The sequence below is a fragment of the Platalea leucorodia genome (assembly GCF_965183815.1).
Source record: "Platalea leucorodia genome assembly, chromosome: 4".
NCBI classification, from domain to species: domain Eukaryota; kingdom Metazoa; phylum Chordata; class Aves; order Pelecaniformes; family Threskiornithidae; genus Platalea; species Platalea leucorodia.
The window spans coordinates 115,877,688-115,905,238 of record NC_138826.1 but is presented as its reverse complement, the minus strand read 5'-3'; the positions used below and the strand labels follow the sequence as shown (position 1 = coordinate 115,905,238).

General features: G+C 38.6%; 1 protein-coding gene across 1 annotated transcript; it reads left to right on the top strand.

The window, feature by feature from the left end:
* Window positions 1-1,548: 1,548 nt before the first annotated feature.
* On the top strand, window positions 1,549-27,551 carry GNAT3 (G protein subunit alpha transducin 3; the record flags this gene model as incomplete). Its single annotated transcript, XM_082308349.1, has 8 exons — window positions 1,549-1,666; window positions 8,318-8,360; window positions 13,672-13,813; window positions 17,300-17,457; window positions 21,369-21,497; window positions 25,585-25,714; window positions 25,921-26,074; window positions 27,361-27,551. The coding sequence occupies 8 exons, from the start codon at window positions 1,549-1,551 to the stop codon at window positions 27,549-27,551; spliced, it is 1,065 nt and encodes a 354-aa protein (XP_082164475.1).

Below are 27,551 nucleotides of genomic sequence, written 5' to 3'. Positions count from 1 at the left end.
GTCTGGTCTTAATTTTAAGTTTGAGAAGACACTCACATTGAACGGGATAAGCATAGCAAAGGACCTGTCTTTTCTCAGAAGACAGCTCTCTCCTGCTCTAATGGCACACAACTCATTAGTACCACTGATGATCTTTATTCCTCTCGCTGCCATCTTCCCCATCCAGTACCAGTTGCCTTCCTGTAACATTTGGAGTCCACCTACTTCTGCTGTGGGAAAGTTGCTTTTCTACAGGACAGGATGAGTTAAATGCTTTGCTTCTAGCCCTCTTCCTCATTTATCCTCTGACCTCAAATATGTCTAACATCACTCAAACTGACCTGTATGCTCATATTTCCATTCAACATTATTTCCAGGCTAAAGCTTATAAGCCAGTCAGAGTGCTGTTGACTATTACTAGTCAATGATTTTAAAATTGTAATATCATTTTTATGTTTGCATGTTTCATATAATTGAAATACTTTATAAAGTGAATACACATAATATTACAATTAATTACAGTATTGCACAATAATAATATTTATTTTATTGAAATTCTTAATCTGAAGAGAAGGGGACAAAAAGAAAGTATTTTTGATCTTTTAGTCCTGACAGTAATTCTACTCTTACCCACTACCACAATATTACAGTAGAGTATTCTCAGTATACTGCTGACACCACATGCCAAGTAATATTTCCACCGTATTGCACAAAATACTTCTATATTACTATTGTACTATGAAGAAACTGAGATGAAATTATTGCATCAGTGCGGAGAATCTGACTTGTGTCCTTCCTTACACAAAAAGGTTGTGGTGCTTTCAGCCAAAACTGATAACTGCTAATAACGTCATAGAAAAATGGAAAAGACTATGGCATTTATCAAGGAATGGCTGCACAAAAGTATCCCAAAGATGTTACAAATTGCAGTAAAGTACCCATTACCATTACAAGAAAATAAATGCACTTGCCATAATATGAAAATGCAGCAAACATTCTGCATGTTAATCAATAATTCAAAGCAAAATATGTCTTAACTATATAAATCCAAATCCTGTCATTTTTACATAAAGAATACATATATTTAGAGCTATGACCATTGAAAAAGATGAAAAATAAATTATGCGAATGCTTCAAAGACATATAAACCTCTTTTTGCTTCAGGGCACCCACACTAACTCACAAGCTGAAAAATTTTTCCTTGAGCTGAGTTATTCTCAATTTTATTGTTTCAAGATATTCTGCACATTTTTTTGAAGCATGTGAAGCTAGAACCTGTCTGAAGAAGGACAGAGATCTACCCAGACCTTGGTTTTGCTGTTGAATGGTTAATTTTAATTCTATGACATCACAACAGTATTTTTATGTCCCTATGTAAATCCTTGCCTGTAGCATCTCCAGATCATGTGACAGGTGAAAAGGGACCGTTTGATTTGAAGACTGAACACAGAGGTTGAATGGGATTCTTAAATTTTCTTGAAGCACAGGCTGTTGTCCTTCTGAATTAAAGCAACTAGTCTGATAAGAAGCAAATCAGCTGGACAAACAGAGGATTTTTCACACCTCAAGATGGGCAGTGGAGCCAGTTCTGAGAGAAGGGAGTCGGCCAGGAGATCCAGGGAACTGGAAAAGAAACTCCAGGCAGATGCAGAGAGGGAAGCCAGGACAGTCAAACTACTGCTGTTGGGTAAATAGAATGGAAATTGTTCATAATGCTTTTCCACTGAGGGGTTATTTTGTTCTGGAATTACATTTCAGTATGGTGAACTTCCCACCTCTCACTACTTTATTTAAAGAAGGCAATCCTGTAATACATGCACAAAAGGCTTTCTAGTTGTGAACACTCATGAAGCAACCAATTAAGTCACAAGGAACAGGCTGGAAATGGCCATGTCACTGCATGTATTCAATTTTAAATACTATAAATCCTTGACTTTAAAAAGATTTGAGAAATTACACAGAATGTAGCACAGACTTATCTTTTTTTTTTTTTTTTCCCCATGGATCTATATGGATTCATTTGCAGGATTAAGTGACGTAACTGGTTACATAGAAAATCCATAGGTGTCACAAGGTATTGATATTGTTTATTTTCCAAACTGTTGCACTTCATTTTTTACAGAAGCAGAAAGTGACTTAAAAGGGCTTTTTTCAATGTATAAAAATGATGCTGTGGAGAGTGGAATGGAAGGTAATGAAATGAGATGAATACAGATGAATATTCTCACAGACTACTACTTCTAATCCACACTATGATCAATTTATTAACAGCCAGCGGGTGTAATGGCAAAAGAAAAATTATTTCTTTCTTGATACAGCTTTATTCTTCTCTCTTTTTTTCCATGGTACTGCGTAGCCTACAAGAAATATCCAAGAGCACAATAACACTGCCACCATCTTAATATTTTTCTTCTAGCAGTATGATGCCTGCTATGACAGTTTACATTGGTTTCATCAAATGAATAGAAAAATAGTCTTTGATCATTAAAATGTTTCTATTTTTTCTCCATTGTAACCACAATTCTTACAAATGTTTTTAAACGGAAATTTATTCAGACTTAGCTAGATCCCTTCGATAAAGTAAATCGGCTTATCTCTGTTGTTTTGTGTCTTATGCAAAAAGCCTATTTATACCTGCTGAGAATCTAACTATTATTATTAATACAGAAATAAGAGAAAAACACAACCATGCAGGTTTCTCAAATAATAATAGCAAAGTAGCAGTTTGATACACTTTATGTACCATCAGTATTCAGATTGCGGTTTACAAAGCTTTTCAGTCCAGTGGAGAGTATGAAAATTTTCTGTGCCACATTAATATAAAATATTGCCCCTACTGAGACAAGCTTGAGTTGGTCAAAAACCAGAACAATATTTTCATTTAAATTTTCATAAAGTTTCAATACTTTCTATATACTCTTACAAAAAGGAATTGGCATATCAAGTTAGAACCAGGGTCCATCTACTCCAGCATCCCGTCTCTGACCCTATCCAACATTGATACATGAGAAAGAGGTAAGAAATCCTTTAAGAGGAATTTATAGGATAAAGATGCATTTATAAGATAAAGAGGCATTTATAAGATAAGCAGTTTCATGATATATTTTGATCTTCAAGTCTTCATGTCTTGGCAGTGTTGGAGGCTGTCTTACACTAGGACACAAACGAAATTACCCCTCCCAGAACACATGTATGTATTTAGTATTAAGAACATGAGTTTTTAATGTTTCCCAATGTATACAAGCAGTCTTTTTCTGACACTATTAATATCACATTCTCAAGATAACTTTAGTAAAATACTTTGAGATTATTTGCAAGCTATGTGAAAAAGACTTCTAGTTCATTCACTTCAAATCTGAACATATTTCAGTTCCATCGACTATACAAGCACTCTTTTCATGAGGCAAGATGATCATCAGAATCTGAAATACTTTTGCTGAAGTCTTCTTTACTGTATATTTCTATAATATCTTCCTTTATTCATGTCACACATGGTAAAGATTCAAATTTGTCAGTGGGTAATGTTTTGGAAGATTTTTTCTCCTGGGAACTATTATGAAAAATCACAGGGAACCAAGGACTTGGTAAAAAACATGTTGGGGAAAAAAAAATATAGACTTAACAGCCTGAATTTTCTTGTTCTTAAAAAAGCAAGAGGTGAATAAAACATGAGTCTGTTTTGAGCCTATTACACAGCTAGAGTGAAAGTGTCTCTTGAACACCTGGAATCACAGCTGCTGAAGCAACGGGTATAAGGGGCAGCACATAGCCCCTTCCACAGTCAACCAGTGAAATGGCCAGATAGGAGAGGATTAAATCTGCCACGTTCAGATCTGGGCCTGTTATCTTTCCATACCTCTGAGGTGATCTCAGAAATGATTTAAATTTTACACTTCATGAATCAAGGGCAGCTCCATTCGAGCCAACCAGCCTAGTCCTACCCTAGTCCAGGGTTTCTCTTCATTCAGAATATGTTGCCTCTATTATGGACCAAATGCCACCACTGTTTCTTTTGCAGTAGGCAGATTGGTAGAAAATACTCAGAAAAAAATGGATATGTATATCATAATTTTTTCAGTGTGATCATTATGCTCTTACCCTTAAACTGTAAAAAAAAAAAAAAAGTATTCTGACCACTTCCTGAGAGGATTATTTAATATCTGTGTCCTCCAATAGGTCCCTTTACAAAAATGAAATCATATTCAGAAATCAGACACCACATTTTTTTATGTTAAGTTCCAGGACGTGGGCAAACGCATTGTCTGTGTTGAAGTGATAATTTACAGTTTATATGACATGCACATAAAATCAGCACATATAAGCTGGGGGAGACGGAAAATGGTGGCACTTTCTGCCGTTCTTCGCAAATTGTCCAGGAGCCAGGAGGACTATGTCCTCTGTGCCACGTGTTCCTGTTGTTAAGGCCATCCCACACTGCCACCTTGTCCACAAACATAGCCTCTACATATTTCTACTTCCAAAAACTCAGATTGTTTTATGAGTCTGGAACAAACTCCAAGGTGAAAGTTTTATTTCCGTTGTACCAGGGCCATATCTTACCTACCCCCATCACATGCAGTTTATATGCTTTGTAGGAAGCCAGCTTGCAATCTACTTGTGTGCAAAGTACAGCACACATTTGAAACCCGGCCAAAACAGTTGATGCTCACAGTGATGTTTCACGGAAATAGGAACTTAGCTTCAGTTTAAATATCATTAAACTTTGAACTTATTTCTTTTCAAAGTATTACTCTATGGCCTCATTGTCTACAGTTTTCAGTGGCAGGACAAAATTCACCCTCATTTGAGCTGGTCATCCTTAGCTTTTTACTGAGAAATACTCACTTTTAGGGCATGACTCACCCAATTTAATTGAAACATCTGCTTCAGGGTGACAAAAATTGAAGCTGTTTGTTTGTTTGTCTGTTTGTTTTAGTTTTAGTAGCAAATATTTTTCTCCACTGACTATAAGAGGTCTCTGATAAGTAGCCTGAAAGTAGAAGTTTATAGTGTAGACATTTAAAACCAGTTAAATGAATCAGTTACTGTAGTACTGAAGTCAGGTTTAAGTTCCTGTTATTAACACCTGCACTGGAAGGAAAGACTTTGAGCACAAAGATGTCCCAATAATGCTATTGACTGGAATACACTGATTTTCTTTTTTTGGGGGTGGGGCAGCTTTTAGGGACCTTATTCCCTCAAGAGGGTTAGATCTTAGATCTTTTCTTTAGTTTCTTTCTCCCATGGAGAAAGTTTGTTCAGTTTGGTAAAAGGACCAGAAAGATACAATTTCCACCCTAGTTCACAGTTTCCAGAGCTCAGAATGGCACAGACAGGGCTTAGGCAGAGGTGTGAAACCTTTTCTGATTTTAATCTGAAGATTTTCTTTTCCTGCTTTTTGCTGGTTTATGTCATTGTCAGTGGCTTTTGCGACAGGTTTCAAACAAAATATTCAGGCAGTAGTTTTTTTAATTTTCTTACCTTCACTTCTGGAAACTTTCCTAAACCAAACCTTTACTTCCGCATAAATAATAACTGTAAAGAAAAAATAGCTCTTGCTTTGAGTCACAAAAGCAACTTAATATATAAAAAGAACCTTTTTCAACAGCTCAGCAGATGCTAACCTTGAAAAGGGCTCATACACTCTCCAGTTTCCACAACTATTCAAACAAATTCTGCTTAGAAAACCAGTAATGTCAAGTTACAGCTGGGGTCCTGGGTTCTGTTTTCCCTTGAATTTGAGAGATTCTCACTGGCTTTCAAGCCACCTCCAATTTTTTCTCTATTTCTGCTCTGTCTATATGCCTTGGTGGCCTGCAGGGAAGGGGTCAGGCGGTCCCAGAGCAGCGGGGCAGTTCATGTCAGGCTGCTGGGGGACGGATCCTCTGTGGCTCGGTGCCTGGAGCCACGCCAACGGAACTTCTTGAGTCTCCTCTGCAGCCCCAGTGTGCCCAGAAACATAATGGGCTTGGGATGTGGTGGGGTACAGTTTGAAATACCCCAAACAAGAAGAGAGGCAGGTTACAGTCTGCCAGACTGCTGGGTGTACAGCACCGCGCTGAAGGTGGATGTGGCATGCCCAGGGCATGGTGAAAGTGATCTCTGGGAAGAAGTATGGGAGAAAACCTCCATCAACCTTATTGGCAGTGGAGACATCTTTCAGCTCCCAGGAGCAGGGCCAGAGTTTCAGGCACTGACTGAGATTTCTGTGCCTTTATTTTCTGTGCCTTTATCCATCTCAAGGAAACTTGGCATCCAAATAGAGGTAGAGAAACCAGAGGTAAATTTGAAAAAGCGAGATCTTAAACATGTGAAATGCAAAATACAGGCTATGGCATATTATCCCTGGTCCCTATTAGGCTGAGCTATAAATCTTCAAAGTGACAGAGAGTTTTTCAAAAGGCAATTAAACTTTCCAAGCTTCAGGACAGGACTAAGTTTGGCCTAAGTTCTTGTCCTTTATTCAGAAAATCTGGGCCCGATTGTAGTTGAGCTTTTCACTGCCTCCTAAAGGGAAGCTGCCTTCAGATCCCCACGCAGTCACGTAAGGGCTATCATGATGCACTCTTGCTGCTGTTTCTGCGAGCGGAAGGCTACTGCGGCGGGTGGAAACACAGCCCTGTCCTTGCTCTCCCATCCTGGGGCCCTGGCCAGAGGAGCAGGCTGCACAGGAGGCGGAAGGAAGAAAGGAAGCAGGTGTAAAGCAAATTGTTTCTGACCCACTTCCTGGGGTGCAAATGCTGCTACAACTAACGCGGTACTCTAGAGTGAAGCTAAAGTCTGAGAGTCATCTGTTGTTCAAAGGCATTACTGGATCATAAATTAAAGATGAGTAGAGGTAGAAAAATGCACCCAAAAGACATAAATTATGCCTCCCACTCTATTTTAACTTTGCCTTAGATCTGGAAGAGAGATTCATTTGTATATTATGCTTCCCGGCATCTTTCCAGGAGGTGAATGTATGAATTCTCAGCACAGCCTGCTCTCTTCCCTACAAAAAGGGTAGCAAACGCCACCTTGATGACAGGGCTTTACCAAGTTCTTCAGAAGGGCATTGAAGGAATAATAGATGATCTATGGCAAATTTGCATTTTTTCCAAACTGTGGCAGATGGCAGCATCAGCCCGTTTTGCATAGGCTCGTTTTTCTCTCGCACTTTCTGCCGTTCACATCATGGGTTTTAGAAAATGCTTTGCGTATGGTTGGCTGTCTGTTGTGATTCATTTGAGTAAATTAATCCCTGTCATTTAAATGTTATTAGCTTTACAAAATCTGTTTGGAAAGTCTGTAATCAGTTTGTTCCATTCACTGAGACGCCCTCAGTTAAAATAGCTATGCCCCAGATTTCCTCTTTTGTCAAAAGTATTTGACACCATCCAGTGAGGTAAATGATAATCTGCAAAAAGAAAAGCAGTGAGGAATCCTGTCCCATGGATTCGCAGTCCAAATTAAATCCTCTCTTCAGGTGCTTTCAAAATCTGGCTCTTGTTTGGCAGTTCTTGCCAAGCCTCACCACTGATGATAGTCACTCGCACTGATTTCCAATAGAGAAGGTTTGCATTGTGATTACTCACTTTGACTGAGATAAGAAGGGCAAATTAACTGTACATAATCTGACCAAATCTACGCCCTAGTTCTGCAACTGCCTGTGCAAGCAAATGCCTGTACCTCCCCGCCAGCTATGGGGATTTCCTGCAGAATCGTTCCCAAGCTGGATCTGTTGCATTGCTCTGCTTTCCCACTTCCAGCCACACTACTTCATAGCAGACCACGGGGCAGGGGAACTGGCAGAACACCAGTGTCAAGACATTTGCTCATGTGCTGCCAGCGCATCATGAGCTAGACCACATGAATGTCTCCACGCTCTGTTTTTCCAGTTGCTCAAAGCAGCTGGTTGAAGAGCATGGAACTGGATGGTTTGGCTTACAAAAGGTCATGATACACATTAAATGAGCAGCTACAAACCACGTAATGAAGGGCCAGTGTCAGAAGCTGTAGTTTGTTCATGTCTTTCTGCCCATGTGCTTGGAATGAAATCAAAATATGACCCATATTTTATTTCCTTGATAATTAAAAAGTCTGTATTTTTCTCTTAATTGAATGAATGTTCCTTTCTGTTCAAATGTCCCTTTCCTTTTAAGAATTAATACTTTTACCAAGATTTCAGTCTTTTTAAGTCTGAATGGGCACTAGGGAGGGCTATAGTTAGTACAATGGAGATCTAAAACATCTGTATGTCTCTTCATAGATACAAAATTCTGTGTTGCAGAGAGTTATTTTTAATACTTGCTACTTATTCATGTATCAATCACATCTTCTCAACATTCCCCTTCTGCAGGTGCTGGAGAGTCAGGAAAGAGCACGATTGTAAAGCAAATGAAGTAAGTATATGAATATTCATATCAGCTGTTGAATCTGGTATTTGTAGTATAAGCTATCTAGCTAATGTCTTATTACAATATTTATGCTTATTTGAATAAAATGCAAAGAAACATCATTCAAATCAAGTTCTCATTCAACCACATAAAGAAAAATACAAAATGACTATGACACACAGCTGGATTGGTAATCAAATCTGTCTGATCAAATCATGCACTGGTCCAGCTCCTGAGTGAGGACCAGGGAAGCTTCTTCATCGGCTTTGGTAGGAGTTACAGTACTGTACTGAGAACATGAATGCATAAGACAACCAGCCGTGGCGGATTCACCTAGCCTAGTATCCTGTCTCCTGCAGTAGCTAATGAAGGATGTTTCCAGAAGATCGTCAAACCAGATAAGCAAACACACAGTAATGCGCTGGATACCTTGATAGTATCTGGTGATCTCTGACTCAGGCACCATCCTGAACCAGAGATGGTATCACTGTGTTTAATAGGCCTCAGTTAATTCATGCTGACGTTTCTCTTGAAACTTTTTTGAACAAAAGTAAACTAGTAACATCACCAATATTCTACAGCAAGTCGGTCCACACTTTAATTATATATGATGTGAATCATCTCCCTTTGTTAAATTTTAATTTGGTCCCTACTAATTTCATTTGATTTCACTGTACTGCAAGAGAAAATATTGAAGTATTCACATTGTATAATATGCAAAGTTTTGTTGTTGTTTGTTGTGGGTTTTTTTTTCCCCAAACTGTGCTCTGTAGATCATTCTTGGTCTCCACAGACTTATTCCAGCTCTTGCCACAGGTCAGAAAGATTGTTCTCAGGTCTCCCACAGGCCAGGTGAGAACATATTTAGCCACCAGTCTACACAGTGAGCAGCTGCTACCCATCATCTAGCATGGGTAGGGACAGTCATGAGAACTGCTTTTAGCAAGGAAAGTATCACCCCAAAAAGTTTTCATACAGTAATCAAGCTGGGAAAAAACAAGCTCAAATGCAGAAATCCCTGTTCAAATTTGGACCGAGTATCTGGTTAGGAAGATCTTGTGACTGCACCATAAATCTACTACAAAAATACTTGTAGATGTTTGTTCAAAGTGCACATGGTGCCACACAGATTGAACTCAGTAGCTTTATTTCCCCAGGCTTCAGAAGAAGGTCAAATTTGTGTGTGTGTGTGTGTGTCCATTTACAATTTACTATCACAATATTTTCACATCTAGCAAAACAGGCTAAAACTAAATTCATTCATGTTATTCTTTTAAGGGTAGCCAAAATACTAATCATGTATCTATCTGGTTTAAATAGATAATCCACCTGAGTTCGAGAGATCATGCTTAACAGGCAGCAAAACTCCTCCTTCACTGTGTAACCTGCTAAAATATTGCTGCTGTTTCTAGCCTTATTTTCATAGACAGTGTCCAGGACTGCTTCCTAGACCTGTCTAAATACAGAAAAAAAATACACAGGAATTGCAACTGTTTAGACGTGACCCCACTTCATAATCACGAATCGCTTCCTGTGTAAAATTCAAGCAGACTGTTTTACGAAATAAGTAATACTATTCGGAATTTAAGTTCTCCTAACTATCTCATATCTTTACCAATGCATTTTAAAGAGTGAAGTAAAAAATGTTACGTCATAAGAGCAATTTTCTACTATACAAGCAACTCATTTTGTAATAAGACAGATTCAGAATCATCCATCAAATACTTTGCTAACTTTTTTGTTCCAGTTAAATGATGGATAATTTTATTTCTGTTTCAAGTTCCAGTCAGGAGACCCTCCCTATTCAGCAAACCATTGAAAGGTATTGTGCTGAACACTTCCCCAAGTAGAGGCAGATTAAAGATGTTCTTCTGAATTGAGCGCTTTAAGAAGGCTGATAACCCTTAACAGCATCAAGGAGGGGGCAAAAAGCTGCAAAGCTGAGAGTTATCTTTAAAGCCCTGTGCATTTATGAGCCGTCAAGCTGATCACAAATATGAATTATTTTACAAGAAAACTGTTCATGAAAATTATCACTTTTCATATAAAATGTCATCTTTCTGTCACAACTATGGACTTTTTTTTAAAAAAGGGGAATTTTTCAGCAAAAAGAAAATTCCCATTATTAATTTTTTCAGTGAAGCATAACATTTCTAGAGAAGACTGATAGCTGCTTACAAAAGAAATAATTTTGCTGAAAATACAATTTTCCACCAAAATCAGGGTAATTTTACTCCTATTAATATAATTTTGTAATTCATAAACCTCATTCTTCCCAGACTGAATATTTGAACCAAAGTTAAATCCTTCGACTAAGCTTTGCACAATTTTTTCTGATGCTTAAAATATAGATATGCTGCAAGGCCCTCAAGAGGCTAGGATGGTTAAGAGGGATAACTAAAAAGGAAAAAAGAATAAGCTTCTCTGGAGCTCTGTGCTTCTGACTAGATCATTTCCAACGTGTGATCTAATGTTTTTAAAAGCAAGTTGGGTATTTCTGTGCTATGCCCTAAGTTAGCAGTACAAACCTACTATAAATAATTCAGTAAATGAAAAGGAGGAAACAAAATATTTGGTAACTCATCATTCTTATTGAGACTGAATCAACTCCACCTATCTGGTGAGAAGCCCTCCTTGCATGAAAAAAAACAAGAGACTAACTTTTTTCCTCCAACAGAAACGTAATTTAGATATTATGACTGGTAGCCTAACACCTCATCCCTTCAGCATCCTGCATTTATTTTTTAAAGGTTGTTTATTTTTTCAAGGAGGATCAGGGAACAAAATTTTCCATTTGCTAAAATGCCCCTTCTGGCCATACAAGATGTCAGCCCGTTTTACAATCCTTCCTTAAGAATGACAGATCTTTAATAAAAGCAGCAAAATTCACTACTGATTTAACAGGCTGGCTAACGTACCTTCTGCCAGAGGACATAAATAAATTATTTAAAAAAAAAACCAAAAACACGGCAAAACCCATGAAAAGCCTCAAGCAAAACCAAGTTTTCTTTCTGTAATTACAGAATCTAGTTTTATTTCAGAATCTTATATTCTCTTCCTCCCTTTGTTCTTCAAAGGGAAAGCATGAAAACAACATAGAAAATAGCCATTTGTGGACTGTTAGGGCCTTTCCTTCTGTCTCATCCCAGATTTTTGCAGCCACGGGAAAAACATCCATCTTCTCCAGAAATCCTGTTATGGACACCGCTGTGAGACACACCAAGTTCATGTACTTCATGGGGTCTGAGCTTCTATGTATTTCATAGAATCATAGAATACCTGGTTGGAAGGGACCTCAAGGATCTGGTCCAACCTTTCCAGCACAATCTAGACGAGATGCCCCAGCACCATGTCCAGCCACGTCTTAAACATGTCCAGCATAGCGGAGTCAACCACTTCCCTGGGGAGATTATTCCAATGGTTGACTGTTCTCATTATGAAAAACTTACCTCTTGTGTCCAATTGGAATCTCCCTGGCAGTAACTTGTACCCGTTACCCCTTGTCCTCACCATGTGAAAATTTCATTCCATTATTTATAGAAAAGCTGCTGCTTTCACAGATATTAAGGGCAAGAATGAGAAGAATATGCTTAAGTACCAGTGCAAGGTTCAACATTGATGGCAGCTGAAATTAAAGCTGTTAAAGGTGACCTGGACCATTAAGGGAGGGCACCTACACCAGTGGGGAGCTCTGGGCTCCGTGGCAGTTAACACACAGGACGTTGCTTAGGCCATCCCCAAGCAGCAATCCAGGCTATCCAGTGCACTGTCACGGAGCTACATTAGACTCCACCAAGTGAATAAGCCTCCCCTCTGAACAAGTCTTATTATTTCATTCAAATCACTGTGTTCACACAGGGATGCATGGATATTTCAGAGGATGGCAAAAAAAGGTTCACTTGTATACCAGACTGCATAACACAGCTCCCCTTTTTCTTTCTCCCAAGTTCAATAGGATTCCTTTGAATCTTGCAGATTTGCTTGAATTCATGCTGAAAACAGCATTCAAAAAAACAAAGCTTCAAAACAGAGTTTATAGATTTGTCTGGTCTAGAAGAGATTGGGGAAACCTTTAGAGAACTCTTTTTATCTCCAGGTGCTACTCCTACAGACACAAGAATGCAATTTTTGAATTTTCTGACAACCATAAGTCAGAGAGATGTTAAGAGACATTCAGTTGTGATCTGGGTTTTGTGTGTGTGTGTGTAAGTGAATTATTTTCTGACAGGGCTGACTTCTCCCCTTGAAAGGAAAGTCTCCCCAAGACACACACGTATACTCATTTTGGGCTAACCTGTCAGATCCTTTCACATCACCCCTTTCTGCTTGTATAGCTCTGTTCAGACTATACTTCTGGCGAGAGAGAGGGAAAGAAGAACAAACCCCAGACCCCAGAAACTATTTATTTAATAACCCGTCCTTCATCTCTGAACAACTGAGGTGAGGCAGAATAAAACCTTGGTTCCAGCAGCAGCCAAAGCAGTTTGGTATCTGTTCAGTGAGAGTACGCTACACCGAAACGGGCGAAGCTTTCATCCCTTTTCACAGCTCATGGAAAAAGATGTCTCTGAGTCATGATATAACCTGCACACTGATCTTGGAGAACTTTAACCAGATGCTATTCTCCAGCCAAGGAGGATTATGAAATTATAATTACATTAATTGAATTTAACTGCTAAGGTTCTTTGTCCTCTGGAATACAGGCCAATCCTCTGGAGTAATATGTATGTCCCCAAAGCCTGTAGATAATAACAGTAACTCCTCTCAATAACTAGAAATTGCACCTGATGTACAAAGAAATATTAAAGATATTTTGTTTCTTTGAGGAAGTACCTCGCAGTGTAGAAATATTTTTTGCAATAATTTTTCTACTCTAGGTAAGATTCTGGATAAAAATGAGAATGATTAAACAAGCAATGTGACAGCCCACAACTAACATTGTAAATTCCAATAATAAAAGATTTGGGATTTAAGTACAGCTATGCATCTTGCACTGTATCCGCAGGAATGGGCCTGGGTCTTGTTCTGGATTCATACATTATCTTATATTGACCAACAAGGCAAAAAACAATACCTATTCACTCAGACTGGGAAGTCAAAACCTAGCCTCTTAAATTTAACCTCACATAGTTGTAGAAACTGCTGTTTACCTGTTCCAGCAGAACAGGCAGATCAACCATTGATAAATGCTTTTCCAAGGGCCAGATGGGTTCAGTTCTTTCTCAGGCTGACAACAAAAGCATCTGATCCAACTTTTCATTGCCTTCTTTTTTTTTAATGCATCCCATAAACCTTTTGTTTTCTATTTTTGCACCAGGATCATCCATAAAGAGGGTTTCACCTACCAAGAACGCATGGAGTTCAGACCTGTCATTTACAGTAACACAGTGCAGTCTATCCTGTCTATCGTGAAAGCAATGACTAAGTTAGGAATCAGTTATGAAAACCCAGCTAGAATTGTGAGTATGACACCCTTTCTCTTGACATAGGCATTAGAATACTTTTTTTTTTTTTTTTTTTTTTTTTAATATAATAGTAGAGACTAGTAGAACAAAGAGGGTTCGGTATTTGCTTTATGACAGTGGAAACTAAGTACTGCTTGAGTTATATGTGACAAGATGTCCTTAATTATTTTTATTTTCTCAAGACTGATGCCTGAGGCCTAACCTTTGCATAAACTGCCATTTTGTTTATTACAAAAGAAATGTTCAACTTGCAAAGACATAAGAATAAAAAAGAACCTTTTCTTAGCTGCTTAGTCATTTATTGCTATTGGGAAATGTAATAAATATTTCCCTTTTATGAACAAACCTTGGGGCTCAGCCATGTAAGGAAGGGTCATCTAGACATGCTGGGAATATTTCAGTTTGGCATTGCTCCTGAGCAGAGACCTCCCCGTTGTACGGGTGCAGCACTCGCCCATTGGCACTGCAGAAAAGTGGAGTCTGACCTTCCTGACACGGTTAGCAATCCTATGCATAAGCGCACACAGAAGAAGTCACAGTAAGAAGACCTGCTATCTTCTGGCAATCATCCTGAATTTTCAGGGAGAGAAGTAAAGGAAAAACACATAGTTTCCTTCTCAGTGCAATTTAGCCTATTGCCTGTAATTCAGACCTTGCTGAGAATTTCTCAAAGGCCTGTCAGAATATCAGCTGGTTCCAGTTTTGGCAAATTCTGCCTGTTCCCTAGAGGTTTATCTTAGATGGAATTACATCCACTTATCTCAAAGAGCTTTGCTTGTTCCAGAAGTCTACATTTCATTACAATGACATGTGCAACTTTGACCCAAAAATGATAAACAAATGCTTCAGAGGCTACTGAAGCTCATACAGTCATTTGACAAAATAGAAACTAAATGTTTTCTTCCTGTATTCTTTTAAGGGTCCATGAATGCAAGTCATTCAAATAAACGTAACGGTGCCCAAAAGCGGCACACAGAAAACAGGCCAGTGTGAATGTGCTGCAACTTGGCCTGTCTCCTCAATTGTGATAGACGTGTACCACATGAGGACCCAGCTATCAGTCTACATGGCCTAAGACAGCTGAACCTTGCAGCACCTAGCCACAAGTCCTGGCTCAGCCTCTAATATCCATTTTGTGGTCCAAACTCTGTTTGCCATCTGTAATTTAGATATGTTCTGCCTGTGCCCCGGTACTTCAGCCTCTTTTTTCAGCCCTGCTAACCTTTCTGAGAGGTTTATACATGTTCACTCCTCTTCTATCAATCATCTATGCCAGTTTCCTAGACATTATTTTCAAGAGATTTCACAGCCTCGGGAATTGGGCATTGAAAATTTTTGTTAAATAGCCCAGTTCATTTCTTAGCATTATATATAACCAAATGCAGAAAATACAGCTTTTGTAAGTTTATCATTTATAGCACAGTAAGTCCACTCTTGCTGTCATTAGCAGAATAGGCCTCTAGGAATACAGTTGGATGTATAAAATTTTTGCCGTGCCTGCCTTCTTTTTCCCCAGAACCACATAAAAGCAACCGGGATGTGAGTTTTAAAGAAAATAGAAATTTTGGTCACATTTATTTGAATCGCCACTAAACATTTCCCATTTCTTCCAAAAACAAACTTAGCTTACATTTTCTGTAAAATCATAAGCCATTTATAAGCTTGAGTTGTTTTGATATAGGCTTTGATTTCAGCTGGACTTTGTTCTTGCTGTGTTCTGGTCCAGATTTAGCTGCTTAAAGTTATTTAGCCCAAAGACTGGGCTTATCTTGGGCCCAAAAGCAATGGGTTTATCCATGTTCCAGGACTGCCTGCAAATATCTCTTAATGGTCCTGAAAATGCCTCAGCACATAATTTTGAACAACATCTGTTCTGGGGAGAGAGGTATTTTTTTCTTCCTAAAGTGCCATTGCAATCTATTTTTAATATGAAAATCATCTGAAGTCTGTCTAAATGCCAGAGAGAAACAAAACATTATATAAATCAGGGTTATGATAAACTCAATTTGCTGTTATCTTCCTGTTTTATGTAACCGTCAAAATCCACAGGTGCCGCCTTTTGCATAATAATCAGTGAACATTTACCGTACACCTGGAGGGTCTGAGCTCAAGGCTTCTCATTGTAAGCTATTCAACCAACAAATCCAACCTTGTAGGAGGTTAGCTATAATCATTAAATGATATGTGATATCTTGAAGAATAGAACATTCCGACTCTTATCTTGAAGCTGAGCAAGTGTGCGCCCTGGAGAGCAGCCCTGGAGACAAATGAGGGGCACGCACGAGAAAGCGTGACTCAGTTCTGCTGGTCGCAGCACTGAGCAAGAGGATGGGGGTGTAAATGGAGCCCATGTTGGTTAACGTAGAAGGGCAATTGTATGGCTGTCCTCCTTCCTCTTTCAAATGAAGGCAATTCTCTAGTGGGTATTTCCCCCTTTTTCTTCTTTTTCTCCCTGGTAACTCAATTTCTGCAACATTTTAGAAAACCTTCAGTGTTTTCTTTTTGATGTCTCTGACTTTTACAAAGTTTCCATAAACTTCAATTTCTATTGAAACATAAAGATATACTACATTCCTAAAATAAATTTGTTACAAATTATTGTGAAGATGTTTTCTATTTTTGAATAAAACATACTCCCTGCCAAAACAGTGTCTCTCAGGATCCATTTATACTTTTGCAACTATTGACTGCAAGTCACTTCAGTTGTCTACTTATACGGCTAGGAAGGAATTATATGCTATAATTATCCACTGCTGTGACAGTGTATCAAATGACCCTATTTTAATCATGTTCTTTATTTACAGTACATTCCTAAGCTGTTAACCACTGAAAAGAAATATTTTTAATGCAATAGATTACTTGAAGTCTTTTTGGATTGACTGCAAAAGGAAGAAATTACAGAATAATACATTTAAAATACTTGCGATTTTATTCAATTACAGGTTTCTTCTTCCCCAAATAAAAAAAACATATGGGAAATGCACTCACTAGTTATATTCATTTTGCCACACTTCTCACTGTGGCCTAAAGCTAGAAAATTTTTCTTCCAAATACATTAAAAATATATATTTAGCTATATAGTCCTGCTTTGATGTAGTTATAAAATGTTTAAGCTTTAAATATCCTTTTTAATTTAGTTTTCGGTATGCCACCATTCTCTCTTACAATAAAAGCCTTCCTTCCAAGCTGGACGTTTTGTGAACATCCATGGTAAGATGAAACTGAGCCCTTATATGAACAAAACAGAACAATAAAAAGAGGAAAACTCTGTGTATCGCAATTTAAGTCTAACCTTGGCACTAACTAAAGGGAAGTGAGCTTGTAAAAGGATGCCTACCTACACAGGCGAGCACAGCTACCTGGAAAAATTGGTGAAAATGAGAAATTTTGCCCCTGCAACTCATTGTAAACTAAGTATGTCTTCAAGGCGGTGGAGGGGCACAGTATGCTTGCACAATATTTACCAAAATTTCTCTTTAGGAAGATGAAACGAAGCTGTGTGCCATGGCAACAGCTCTGGAGGATGGCGACATGTCTTCTGAATTGGTTGAACTCATCAAACAACTGTGGAGCGATGGTGGGACCCAGGCCTGCTTCGCAAGGGCAGCGGAGTACCAGCTCAATGACTCGGCTGCCTAGTAGGTGACACACAGCTGGCCATTACCGTAACAGACAGCGCAGGAAAGCTTGCAAGAAGAACCCTTCCTCATGCAGAATAGCCTACGAAAATTATTGCTCATTAACCTGAAAAAGAATGAGGTTTTTTGCTAATGTTTATAATATATTAGAAATGTTTCACTGAGGGAAACACGTGAAAACAAGGAAAAAATTGTTTCTGTGAGATTGTTTAAACTGTAAAAAAAAGTCTGTTCTCTCTCTAGGTAATTCTAAGATTGACAAAATGAGGGAAAAGATGAATTGAAACAGCTTAGGTTTTACCTGGAGTTGTACTTCGAATGTATAAATTTCAAGCTGCTAAACATAAGTCTGGAGAAAGCTATAAAAAGTTTCCTCTAAACTAATCTGGCTGCATGGGTGGCTGTTCCCTGGGCCGTTACCGTCTCAGCATCCAGCTGGTCTTGGCCAGCGGTGCTGCAGCCACTCTCCAGCCTGACAGCCCTGGTTCCCTTTCTGCGGCCTGGGAGGTGGCAGGCACATAAGCAGAGGACTGGGGCTGCTCAGCTCCGACTCCATGAAGGGTCAGCATTCAGCTGGGGCACATCTCCTAGTTTAGATACAGTCAGTAAGCTTAGACTTTTCAGGAGTCCCTGGTTTCATTGCTTCCACAGCTGTTCTTGCAGGCTTGAGTGGTCCTGCTCTGCTGTTTTGTCCGTAAGGTCATACAAGAGCCAGAAGGGAGGTGTGACCTGGGCTGGAGTTTTCCTAGAGTGCCTAAGTCTGACTCTAGACCTGGGGCAGAGGGTTGTTCCAGCTGAGGTCCATCTTCCAAGATCTGCAGCTGGAGGTTTCTCCGCTCCTTCAGCTCCTCCTACAGGCTGAGGGCACCTGCAGAGGTGTTGGGTGTCCCTTCTACAGGGAAGGCATGATCCGAGTCTGGGCCAGGAGCCAGGCAAACAAAAGGCAGTAATAGCTCACTCACTAATTGTAGATAGTAGAAGAGATATGCATGAAATATTAAAAACTCTTCATGTCTTTATATCTTCAAAATAAGAATGAAGACCTTTCTGCAAGATACCTAAACAAAGAAAATATTGCCTGTGTTGATTTGTGCCTGATTTGGCAGTATTTTATGGCAGCCCTGTATTTCTATAGGAATAGTACAGAGAAATCTTTTGTTTCCTACCATATCCTTTCTGACAGGCCACACTGCAGTTCCCAGCACTAAAAGCCCGTAACAAGTCAGTCATCATATTTAAAAGGAAAAAGAATTCTTGAAATTTAGAAAAACAACCAAGCAAACAACCCTAATGCAGAAAAAAAAAAAAAATTATTACCTGTTTACCAGCTAACATTCTAGTGTTTTCACTATACTTGGCATATTAGGTTTTGTTGCCTAAAATGAAGATCGGACGGTCTGAAGTAATTCCCTCTCAGTGTTATGGGCTGTGTCATGTTTTAACCTGCAATGGATTTCAGTATTTGAGGGAGCTGGTACAGGCTGCAAAGGAGCCAATAATCACTATTTATTGCTAGAGTTACATTAAAAACAACAGTGGCATATTTTTCATCTGCTTGAACATATCCGAAAATCCTGCTAATCCTCTGTGTTCATCTGTCAGTACCTGATACTTCTGAAAATCTAGCCTTTGGCACTGAACCATTAAAATGAACTTAATTTTTGCCCTTGCTGCTGGGCTTCTAATGATCAGTTCAAAACCAGCTAGAGTCAATCAACCATCTAATGCTACCTTTCAATTTCTTTTAAAACCAAAACCCTGTTTCTCACTCCTGTGAATCAGCTCCTACACAGGGTATTGATTTATACTGTGTAAACTCTGACTTTCTGAGGTTATTCTCTGAGTCTTTTCATTATTAATTCATGCTAATATATTTGATCACTGCCTTTCCTCTGTGTGTTTTAATTGAAAAAAAAAGAGATCTTCTGAATAATAGAAAATGCCCTGTATGTCAAATTTGGCTGGAATTTCTTCCTTAGACTCACCTGGAATTAATCCTGTTTTAAGATGGAGCGATGGGTAAGGAAGGGGCAAAAACAGGATTCTAAATTGTGACCTTAAATGTCATTGTACTGCTACTGGTCATACATGGTGCTTCTTGCTTGCTCAGTCATTTGCCTCTCAGGATAGGATTTGTGTCACCTAATTCAAGCGAAGGAAAGATCAGTCATTTAGACTAACCTACTAGTTTGCGTTCCCTCTTTTGCCAGTGGAGAGCCGGCCTGCAGAGCGTCCCCTGGGAGCTGCCTACAGCTCTGGGAAGAATCTGAAGATGCCTCTCTTGCTCCATTAACTAGAAAATTAACTTGGTCTAATTTTTTATGTAATTATAATTGGCTGTGTTGAATTGAATTTAGGTATTTGTGACTAAGAACTATCAGATCTTTATAATGAATTTTATATACAAGTGTTTATTTTAGTGCTTACATGCTTTATAAATTGCAAAACGTCTTTTGCTTCTGCCTTCCACAAAGGTGAGCTGAGATGAGTTTGCCTCAGGCCCTACCCAGAGAACCAGAGCTACATTGCATTTTTTTAAAAAACAGATTGTTTCCTGGACTCAAATAATGGGCAAACATTGAATTACTCAGATCAATTTCAGCACTCCTTGCCAAGCAGATTCAGTCTATTCAACTTAAAATAAGAAAATCCTGTTTCCAAGCATTACTTGCAAAAATCTCCATATGGAAGATTCTAGCTTTTTTAAAATTTATTTTATTTTATTTTACCTTATTTTATTTTATTTTTTTACTTACAGATGTATTAAATATTGCAGACAAGGATGATGAGCTGTGAAGTTTGATTTGGTAGTTGTCTGGTTAAACTGAACAGCAGAACTTCGTGCTGGGCAGACTTTGTGTTAGAGAAGAAAAAAAAGGCATGAAGCCTAATAAACATTAGAGATTTTTGTTTGTCAGAGACAAGAGGCTACAAATGGAAAGGTGCCAACTGGGACACCGAAAGCTTGAAAATGCTTCAACTATTGTATGTGGCTTCTTGCTTTTAGCTTTGTTCTGTATTTTAACATTAGTAGTTAAAAGGTAGGAAGCCACCCATACATCACCTCTTCTCTTCCTTTTGTCAATTCATAACCTCTTTACACAGGTTCGTAGACCAGCCAGTAGGATTCATAGGCTCTGTCCAGTCATTTCAAGAAAGCTGCATGCCCCTGGAAAAGACAGGAGAAGGGTTGGTGGTAGGACAAGAACAAGCTTCAAAGATCTGGTTTGGCTTCTGCTTTCATGCAGATTTTACCTCTGTATGCCAGACATAAAACCAGATAATCCACTCTTTGCCAGGGGGTTGTGAGAATACTAACCTAGGGGGTCCTCAGCTTCATTGAAACTTCTGGTTTTGATGACAAAATATATATTTTTTTTAAATTACCATGTACCTTCCTCTTGTAAATTGATAGGTCTGCAGGCAAAACAGCCCCTAAATGTGAATTCCTCCAAAATATTGCACCGTCCCTTTCACTTAGGAAGGAAGATACTGTCACAACAGGTCTGATAGGCTGCAATAACTTCTAGTAAATCTGCTTCTGAAAGATGCTTGCGGTTCTTCCCCTGTGGTGGCAATTCCTACTTGCTGAAAGCAAATGGACAAAACCCTTTTCCTGACCAGGTGTTTTTTTAGCATCCCTGAGGAAAATAAGGATTTTCCTGAACTGAAATTCTCAGAAAGATGTTTATTATATGCAACTAAATTACACTTCTATATACAAGGAAAAAAAAAAGAAAAAAAAAGAAAGGCTCTGGATTGTGGATCTAGGTTGTATAAAAAACAATAGTATTGTACTTAAATGTGTACGTTGCATAAAATTTTTAAAAGCAGCTCAATATGAAGTGATTATGTAATGTTCATTTCACCTTTTGAATTCACCAGTCACCATTTCTTTTTACTCTCCTTAGTTACCTCAACGCTTTGGATAGGTTAGCAATGCCAGACTATGTGCCCAGTGAGCAAGATGTTTTGCGCTCCCGAGTGAAAACAACTGGGATTATAGAGACTCAGTTTTCTTTCAAGGATTTGAACTTCAGGTACGAAAGCCATATTTGACAGTTTTCTGGGGTTTTATCTTTCTTAAGTATTTTTTTTTCAAAGGTATTGACCTATTATAATATTGGTAATCCCATTGTGATATCCTTGAATCCACTCTTATTTAGTATTTTGAAACAGCCAAAAAAGCAAGATATTTTAGTACCAGTACTCCAACTTTAAGCATATAATGGAGCATTAAGAGATCTCAGAATATCGGGTTCTAAAAGGACATTTTTACATATGTAAGTGTCTAAAAAGCATTATTTGTATCCTGCTATTTGAATAATTGTTTGTGACATTTATGAAATTTGCCTACCTAAATGTCCTTAACAGCATGCAAAACATTTGATGACTACTAATTTGCATGCACTCTCAACCTTTCACTCTCTTCTTTTGAGAACAGAAATAACTGCTCTTAACACTGGAATGCATTACAGTTGGCAAAAAGATAATAATTTCTGTCCCATGGGAAATTTCAGTATTAGCATGCATGCCTTCATGCTCATTTAAGACAAAAAGCAAAATGTTCAGAAAAAAATCTTGAAAATAATGTCTCTGAGAAATTTGACTGAAAATAATTGACACTTTCAGATACTCAAGATTTTGTTATGCTTGGTGAATCAATTAAAAACCTCTAATTCCACATGAAAATGTATTTGAATGAATTATGATAGTTTCCGTGTTCTACAATGCTTTTCTCTACGGACTGAATTCCATTTAATTCTTAAATTAAAGGCTGAAGTGCATATTGAGGAATGTAGTCTAGACAAGAAACTGTCTGTAGAGATAGACAGAAATATAAAGCACCAGAACTGTAACTTTTACATTTTTCATTGGACTTCTTTTTTTTTCATGTGGCAATTAAATGTCCCCCAAACCATCTATGCTACCACACATGCTTTTACACAATGGAGATTACATATACAAAATAAGACCCTGAAGTAGAGGCCCTACAAATAAATTACTATCACCTATTAATACACTGACCACTCATAAAAATTTAGCACTTATGCACAAATGTTACGGTGCAACGTCATTGACATCATCTTTTTCTCTGATTAGCATATTTGCAGACAGCTTTGTACATTGGAAATCTGAGCACCTTCAGTTACAACCACAGTTTATGTAAGAAATAAAACCAAAAACAGGGTGGAGAAAGAAATCATCAGAATGCAAACCCTCTTTGACATGAATGCTACCAGTCCTGAGATTAGAATACCAGAACTGGTGTCTAGGTACAACCAAAATGCAACACAACTGAGAATTAAGTTACCTGAGTGTCTGTAAACAAGACAAAGGCTCCTAATGCCACCACAAACACAAAAAATGACTGTGCTTAGCCTTTCTGCTATGCATCACGGTAGTGTTATGTGAATAAATTCATTGGTGGTTTTAGGCACTTAAGTAGCATGAGGTAAAAACGCTACAAAATAGCCTGAGGGTTTTGAGCTGCTATAGGGTTGCAGAGCAGCTATAAATCCATCTTAACCAGCCAGTTACTGCTACTTCGCATTGCCAGAGCAGCGCAAAACAGCTGGGGGATCCTGATGACTCTGCACTTAGTTTGATAAGTACCATAGAAACATCTATAAAGAGAGGAACACTTCCACATTCAGAGAGAGTTTTGGTTGATGTACTTAGATGAGGCTTGGGGTCACAAGCTATACATGGATAAAAAGAAAACATGAACAGATGCCTCATTCACTAAACGCTTGTCCCTCTTCCGAACTGAATGAGGCAGAAAACATTTCGTATCTGTGCAGTAAAAGCCTAAATCCCAGTACTGCTCCAGGGAACAGAATTACAGTTGCACAGACAACATCTCTTGTTATTTTCTATCTTCTTAGTGGTTACCTTGCTGGTTTAGTGTAATTTAGCTTTGTTGTGCTCTTCAATTTATTTCACTAATGTTGACTTTGATTTCCAGAGCCCAGAACATAAATATTTTTAAAAGAAGGTCTGATCTTCACAGGTCCTCTCCTGTTGTTGTTTTCATTTATGTGCTAGGAAGAGTTTGACCGAAATCAGGCAAGCTTTATTTTAGTCTTCAGGTCTCACTATATGTACCATTAGGACAAATTAATATACAGCTAGTCCCATAACTGCAGCTAAGTTTTCTTAGACTGTCTTGGTAAAAACAAAAGATCACCTCAGAAATACATTTTCTACCACTCACAGAGGGACTTCAGTTTTACATGTGCATATGTTAAGTTCTGGGCTGACATGAGAAGAGCTAAGCAAACTAAGGTTAGTACAACAAAAACTGCCCATAAGCATTGCCTCTGGCCTTGATCTTGTCCTGTTTTAACTGACTTCTCATGAATATTCACAGGACCATATGCTAAAAGCTTGCAGGAACTGAATACGGATTCATATGATTATATATGCTTGCGAAACTTTACTGTAGACTAAATTTTGAAGCTTTTTCCCCCCCCATAATCCTGATTTCAGAGTTACATACCACAAATCAAGGAAGACATGTAATGGCAGGTGACTTTTGGGCACTAAGCATAGCCAAAAGTCGAGATGCTTTATTCATACCGACCTCACTCTTCAGTAGGCATACCGAAGTGAAGATATGCTGGGAAGAATGCCATTACTGTTATCAAAATCTTGCTCCACAACAGCTTCCTGATTTCCTCATAATTCACATTTATAGACACCCAATGATTGGACAAAGAGATGAAATGTACTAGAAAAAAAATAATTTTCTCTCATTACTCCTCAGCCACAGAAAGAGTTCATCATGAGCATTGGGAAGGGTATCATTTCTTCTAAGCAGGATGAAAAATGATAAACAATAACCTTTATTTCCATCAGCTGCATCGCTGATGGTGAAGAAAACAGAGGATCAATATACTGCAAAAAATGGTGTCTCAGTAACAAATTATTCTTGCTCTCTTTATTACTGACATGATTTTTTCAGACTGAATTCCAATATTGAGTTGTGTTTAATTTTCAGATACTGCAGGAGATACATCCAGAGAGTAAGATATAATGCATTTTCTTGAAGGAAGGGATAATGCAACAGGGGATTAGGTTTTACAGTTTTAAGTTCAACAACAGGCAGCACAGGGAAAAGTCATCATGCACACAAGGAAACAGAAAAAGTAAGGGTAGGATAAATTTCTTTTACGTGTCTTTTCTCCTTTCTAATGCACTTGAAAAATGTTCAGGTTTGGCACCTTTTATGTCAGAAAAACAGTGAAAAGAAAGCCCTATCCCTTATCACTGAGGAACTGCAAATATAAGTGGGAATTTTGAATGCCAGTGCTAAGCAGAACAATGGTAGCTTTGATGACAGCTCCATCTCAGCTGGGCCCTAACTAGGGCCCTAGCAAGGTCCCAGCTAGGTATGCAGGTAGGTTAGCAGGTTGGACTCGATGATCTCAGAGGTCCTTTCCAACCTTAACGATTCTATGATTCTATGCTCAGTTGGCTTTGGACCCCATACAAAGAGTCCATAAAAAGTTCATATGACCCTACCCAAAGGTAGTAATTTCTGGCAAAGACTGAAGGAAATTAATGCAGAGGAGGACAGCCCTGCATTGTCCTCTCTACAAATGAAGGGATCCCTGCTCCCCATGAACTGCTGCTTAAACAGCAACTAATGCTGCAGGTTATACAGCTGAACATGCCAAGTTCCAGTCGTATGCCTTATTGATCTATGTGTCAGTTCACTACAGGCAAACCGATGAAGTAACAAAGGACTGTGGACTTTACTGTCTTTTGTCAATGTTTCTTGTATGAACCCTGTCCTGAATAAATCCTTGCCTGCGGGGCTTAGTCCTGCACTGAGCTCTTATGCGGAGCCCCACTTCCTCAACACGGAGTGCCACCTGAGACTACTGAATGTATTCCCTATATGCAAGTATTTAAGCCTTTACGTTTCATTTTATGCCCACTACAAAGCTGTAAGTAATACATAGTACTCCTTGACCTGTTGGGATAGAAACAGACCAATGTTTGGAAAAGCTGGATATTTCATTGTCATTCATCTCCAGTTGCACTCTGCACATTAACAGCATGACTACATCCTTATCAGCTAGTGCTTTACATTGTACATATGTTATTTTTTCTGCAAAGGATGTTTGATGTGGGTGGACAGCGATCAGAGAGAAAAAAGTGGATTCATTGCTTTGAGGGAGTTACTTGCATCATATTCTGTGCTGCACTCAGTGCCTATGACATGGTTCTGGTGGAAGATAAAGAAGTGGTGAGTCAGAAGAGACAAACAACCCTTTTTGCTTCTAAGTTTTAATGTACTCTTTGATGGCATATCAGAACTATTCCTGTTCCCTGATAACCATTTAAAGGCTATTATGCTGTACTGGTTCTTGCCAGTAAAGAACATTACAGTAAAAATGACATATGGGGATGAGATTTGTCAGTCTCTCATGTTTACCTTTTGCATCTCAACAGAACAGGATGCATGAAAGCCTTCAGCTGTTCAACAGCATCTGCAACCACAAGTGCTTTGCAGCCACTTCCATTGTGCTGTTTCTAAACAAAAAAGACGTTTTTCAAGAGAAAATAACAAAAGTTCACCTGAATATCTGCTTTCCTGAGTATAATGGTAAGTTTGGGGTTTTCAGAAGAAAATACATTCAGATGATTAGTGTAGGCCATGCATTACAGACTGAGACTTTGACTTGGATCACCTATATATAACCATTTAAATACTAAGCACCTTATCTAAGCATCTAGCCTTTCTCTTAAAAGAATGGTATGGGACAGACATGGCCAGAATCCAATTCATCTCACCTACCTATGATGCTTATCCTTTGGTGGGGTCACCTCTTTCTGGAGATGCTTATTTCTCGCCATTGGCGGTAGAAGAAGCTGAGAGAACTAGAAGTTTCAGATGGCTGAAGTGTGGTGTGATGAACCCAGCCAATATTTCAGTACAAGTCAGTGGCTTATCACTCACACACACCATAACTGAATCCAAGTTTTTTGTCCCTATTTTGAAAACCCATGCCACGAAGGAAGTCTGCCTCTTTTTTGTATGTCACAGTAGTGTCTACTGGAAATAAAAAACAGCAGCTGTTCCCAGCTGATACAAGAGAATGTATGAGGCTATGTCAGAAAGTGCCAGAGAAAAACCAAAATCTGATGGTATTTTATTATTAATCTAATGTATTTGGGATAGGGAATGTCCAGAATTAAACATACTTAAAGCAATATTATTATTAGAAGACGGGTTCTGTGCACTTCCTGAAAACCAGCTCCCTCGCGCCCTTTCTCAGGACACATCAACACAGCAACCCAAAATTCCTCAGTGCTTCACTGGGATAATCGAACATTATGTACTAGACTCAGTGGAGCTATGCCACTTTACACTGCCTGAGGCTTCAGACAGGATGGGAGCCAGCAAGGGCTCTCAGCAGCAGCCTGCCGCCACGAGTCTCATTGGGCAGAAAAGCCGCATGAATTATGACTGAATACATAAGCATCTGAATTTTACCCTTTTTCTTTCTTCATTTCTTTATCTCATCATTTTTATACTTCCCACCAATTTTGTCTATCTATCTACCCTATTCCCTTTGAATTTATGCTCTTTCCTTTTTTCTTCTCTTTCTCTCACTTTCGGCTCCCTCTCTAAGGTCCTTAACTGTTTCACACTGGCTTACTCAAGAGCATTTCACTTCGGAACTAAGGACTTTGGTTAGGCATTGAAATTTAAATTTAGGTGGGCAGTTTAGGTACAAAATTTTCATACCTGATGCATGAACTTAATTCCCTTTAGAAAAAAAAGAAAGAAAGAAAAAAAACCAAAAAAAGAATTCTTGTTTCTTAGCAGCTGTGGGGAAGTACCACTTGAAATGTGTCTTCTCTTTCTTTTACTGTTCTCTCCACTAGGACTAAATACATTTGAAGAAGCTGGAAATTACATCAAGAAACAATTCCTAGACTTGAACACAAGGAAAGCAGATAAAGAGATATATTCTCACCTGACATGTGCCACAGACACCCAGAATGTCAAGTTCGTATTCGATGCAGTCACAGACATAATAATCAAAGAAAATCTGAAAGACTGTGGGCTTTTCTAG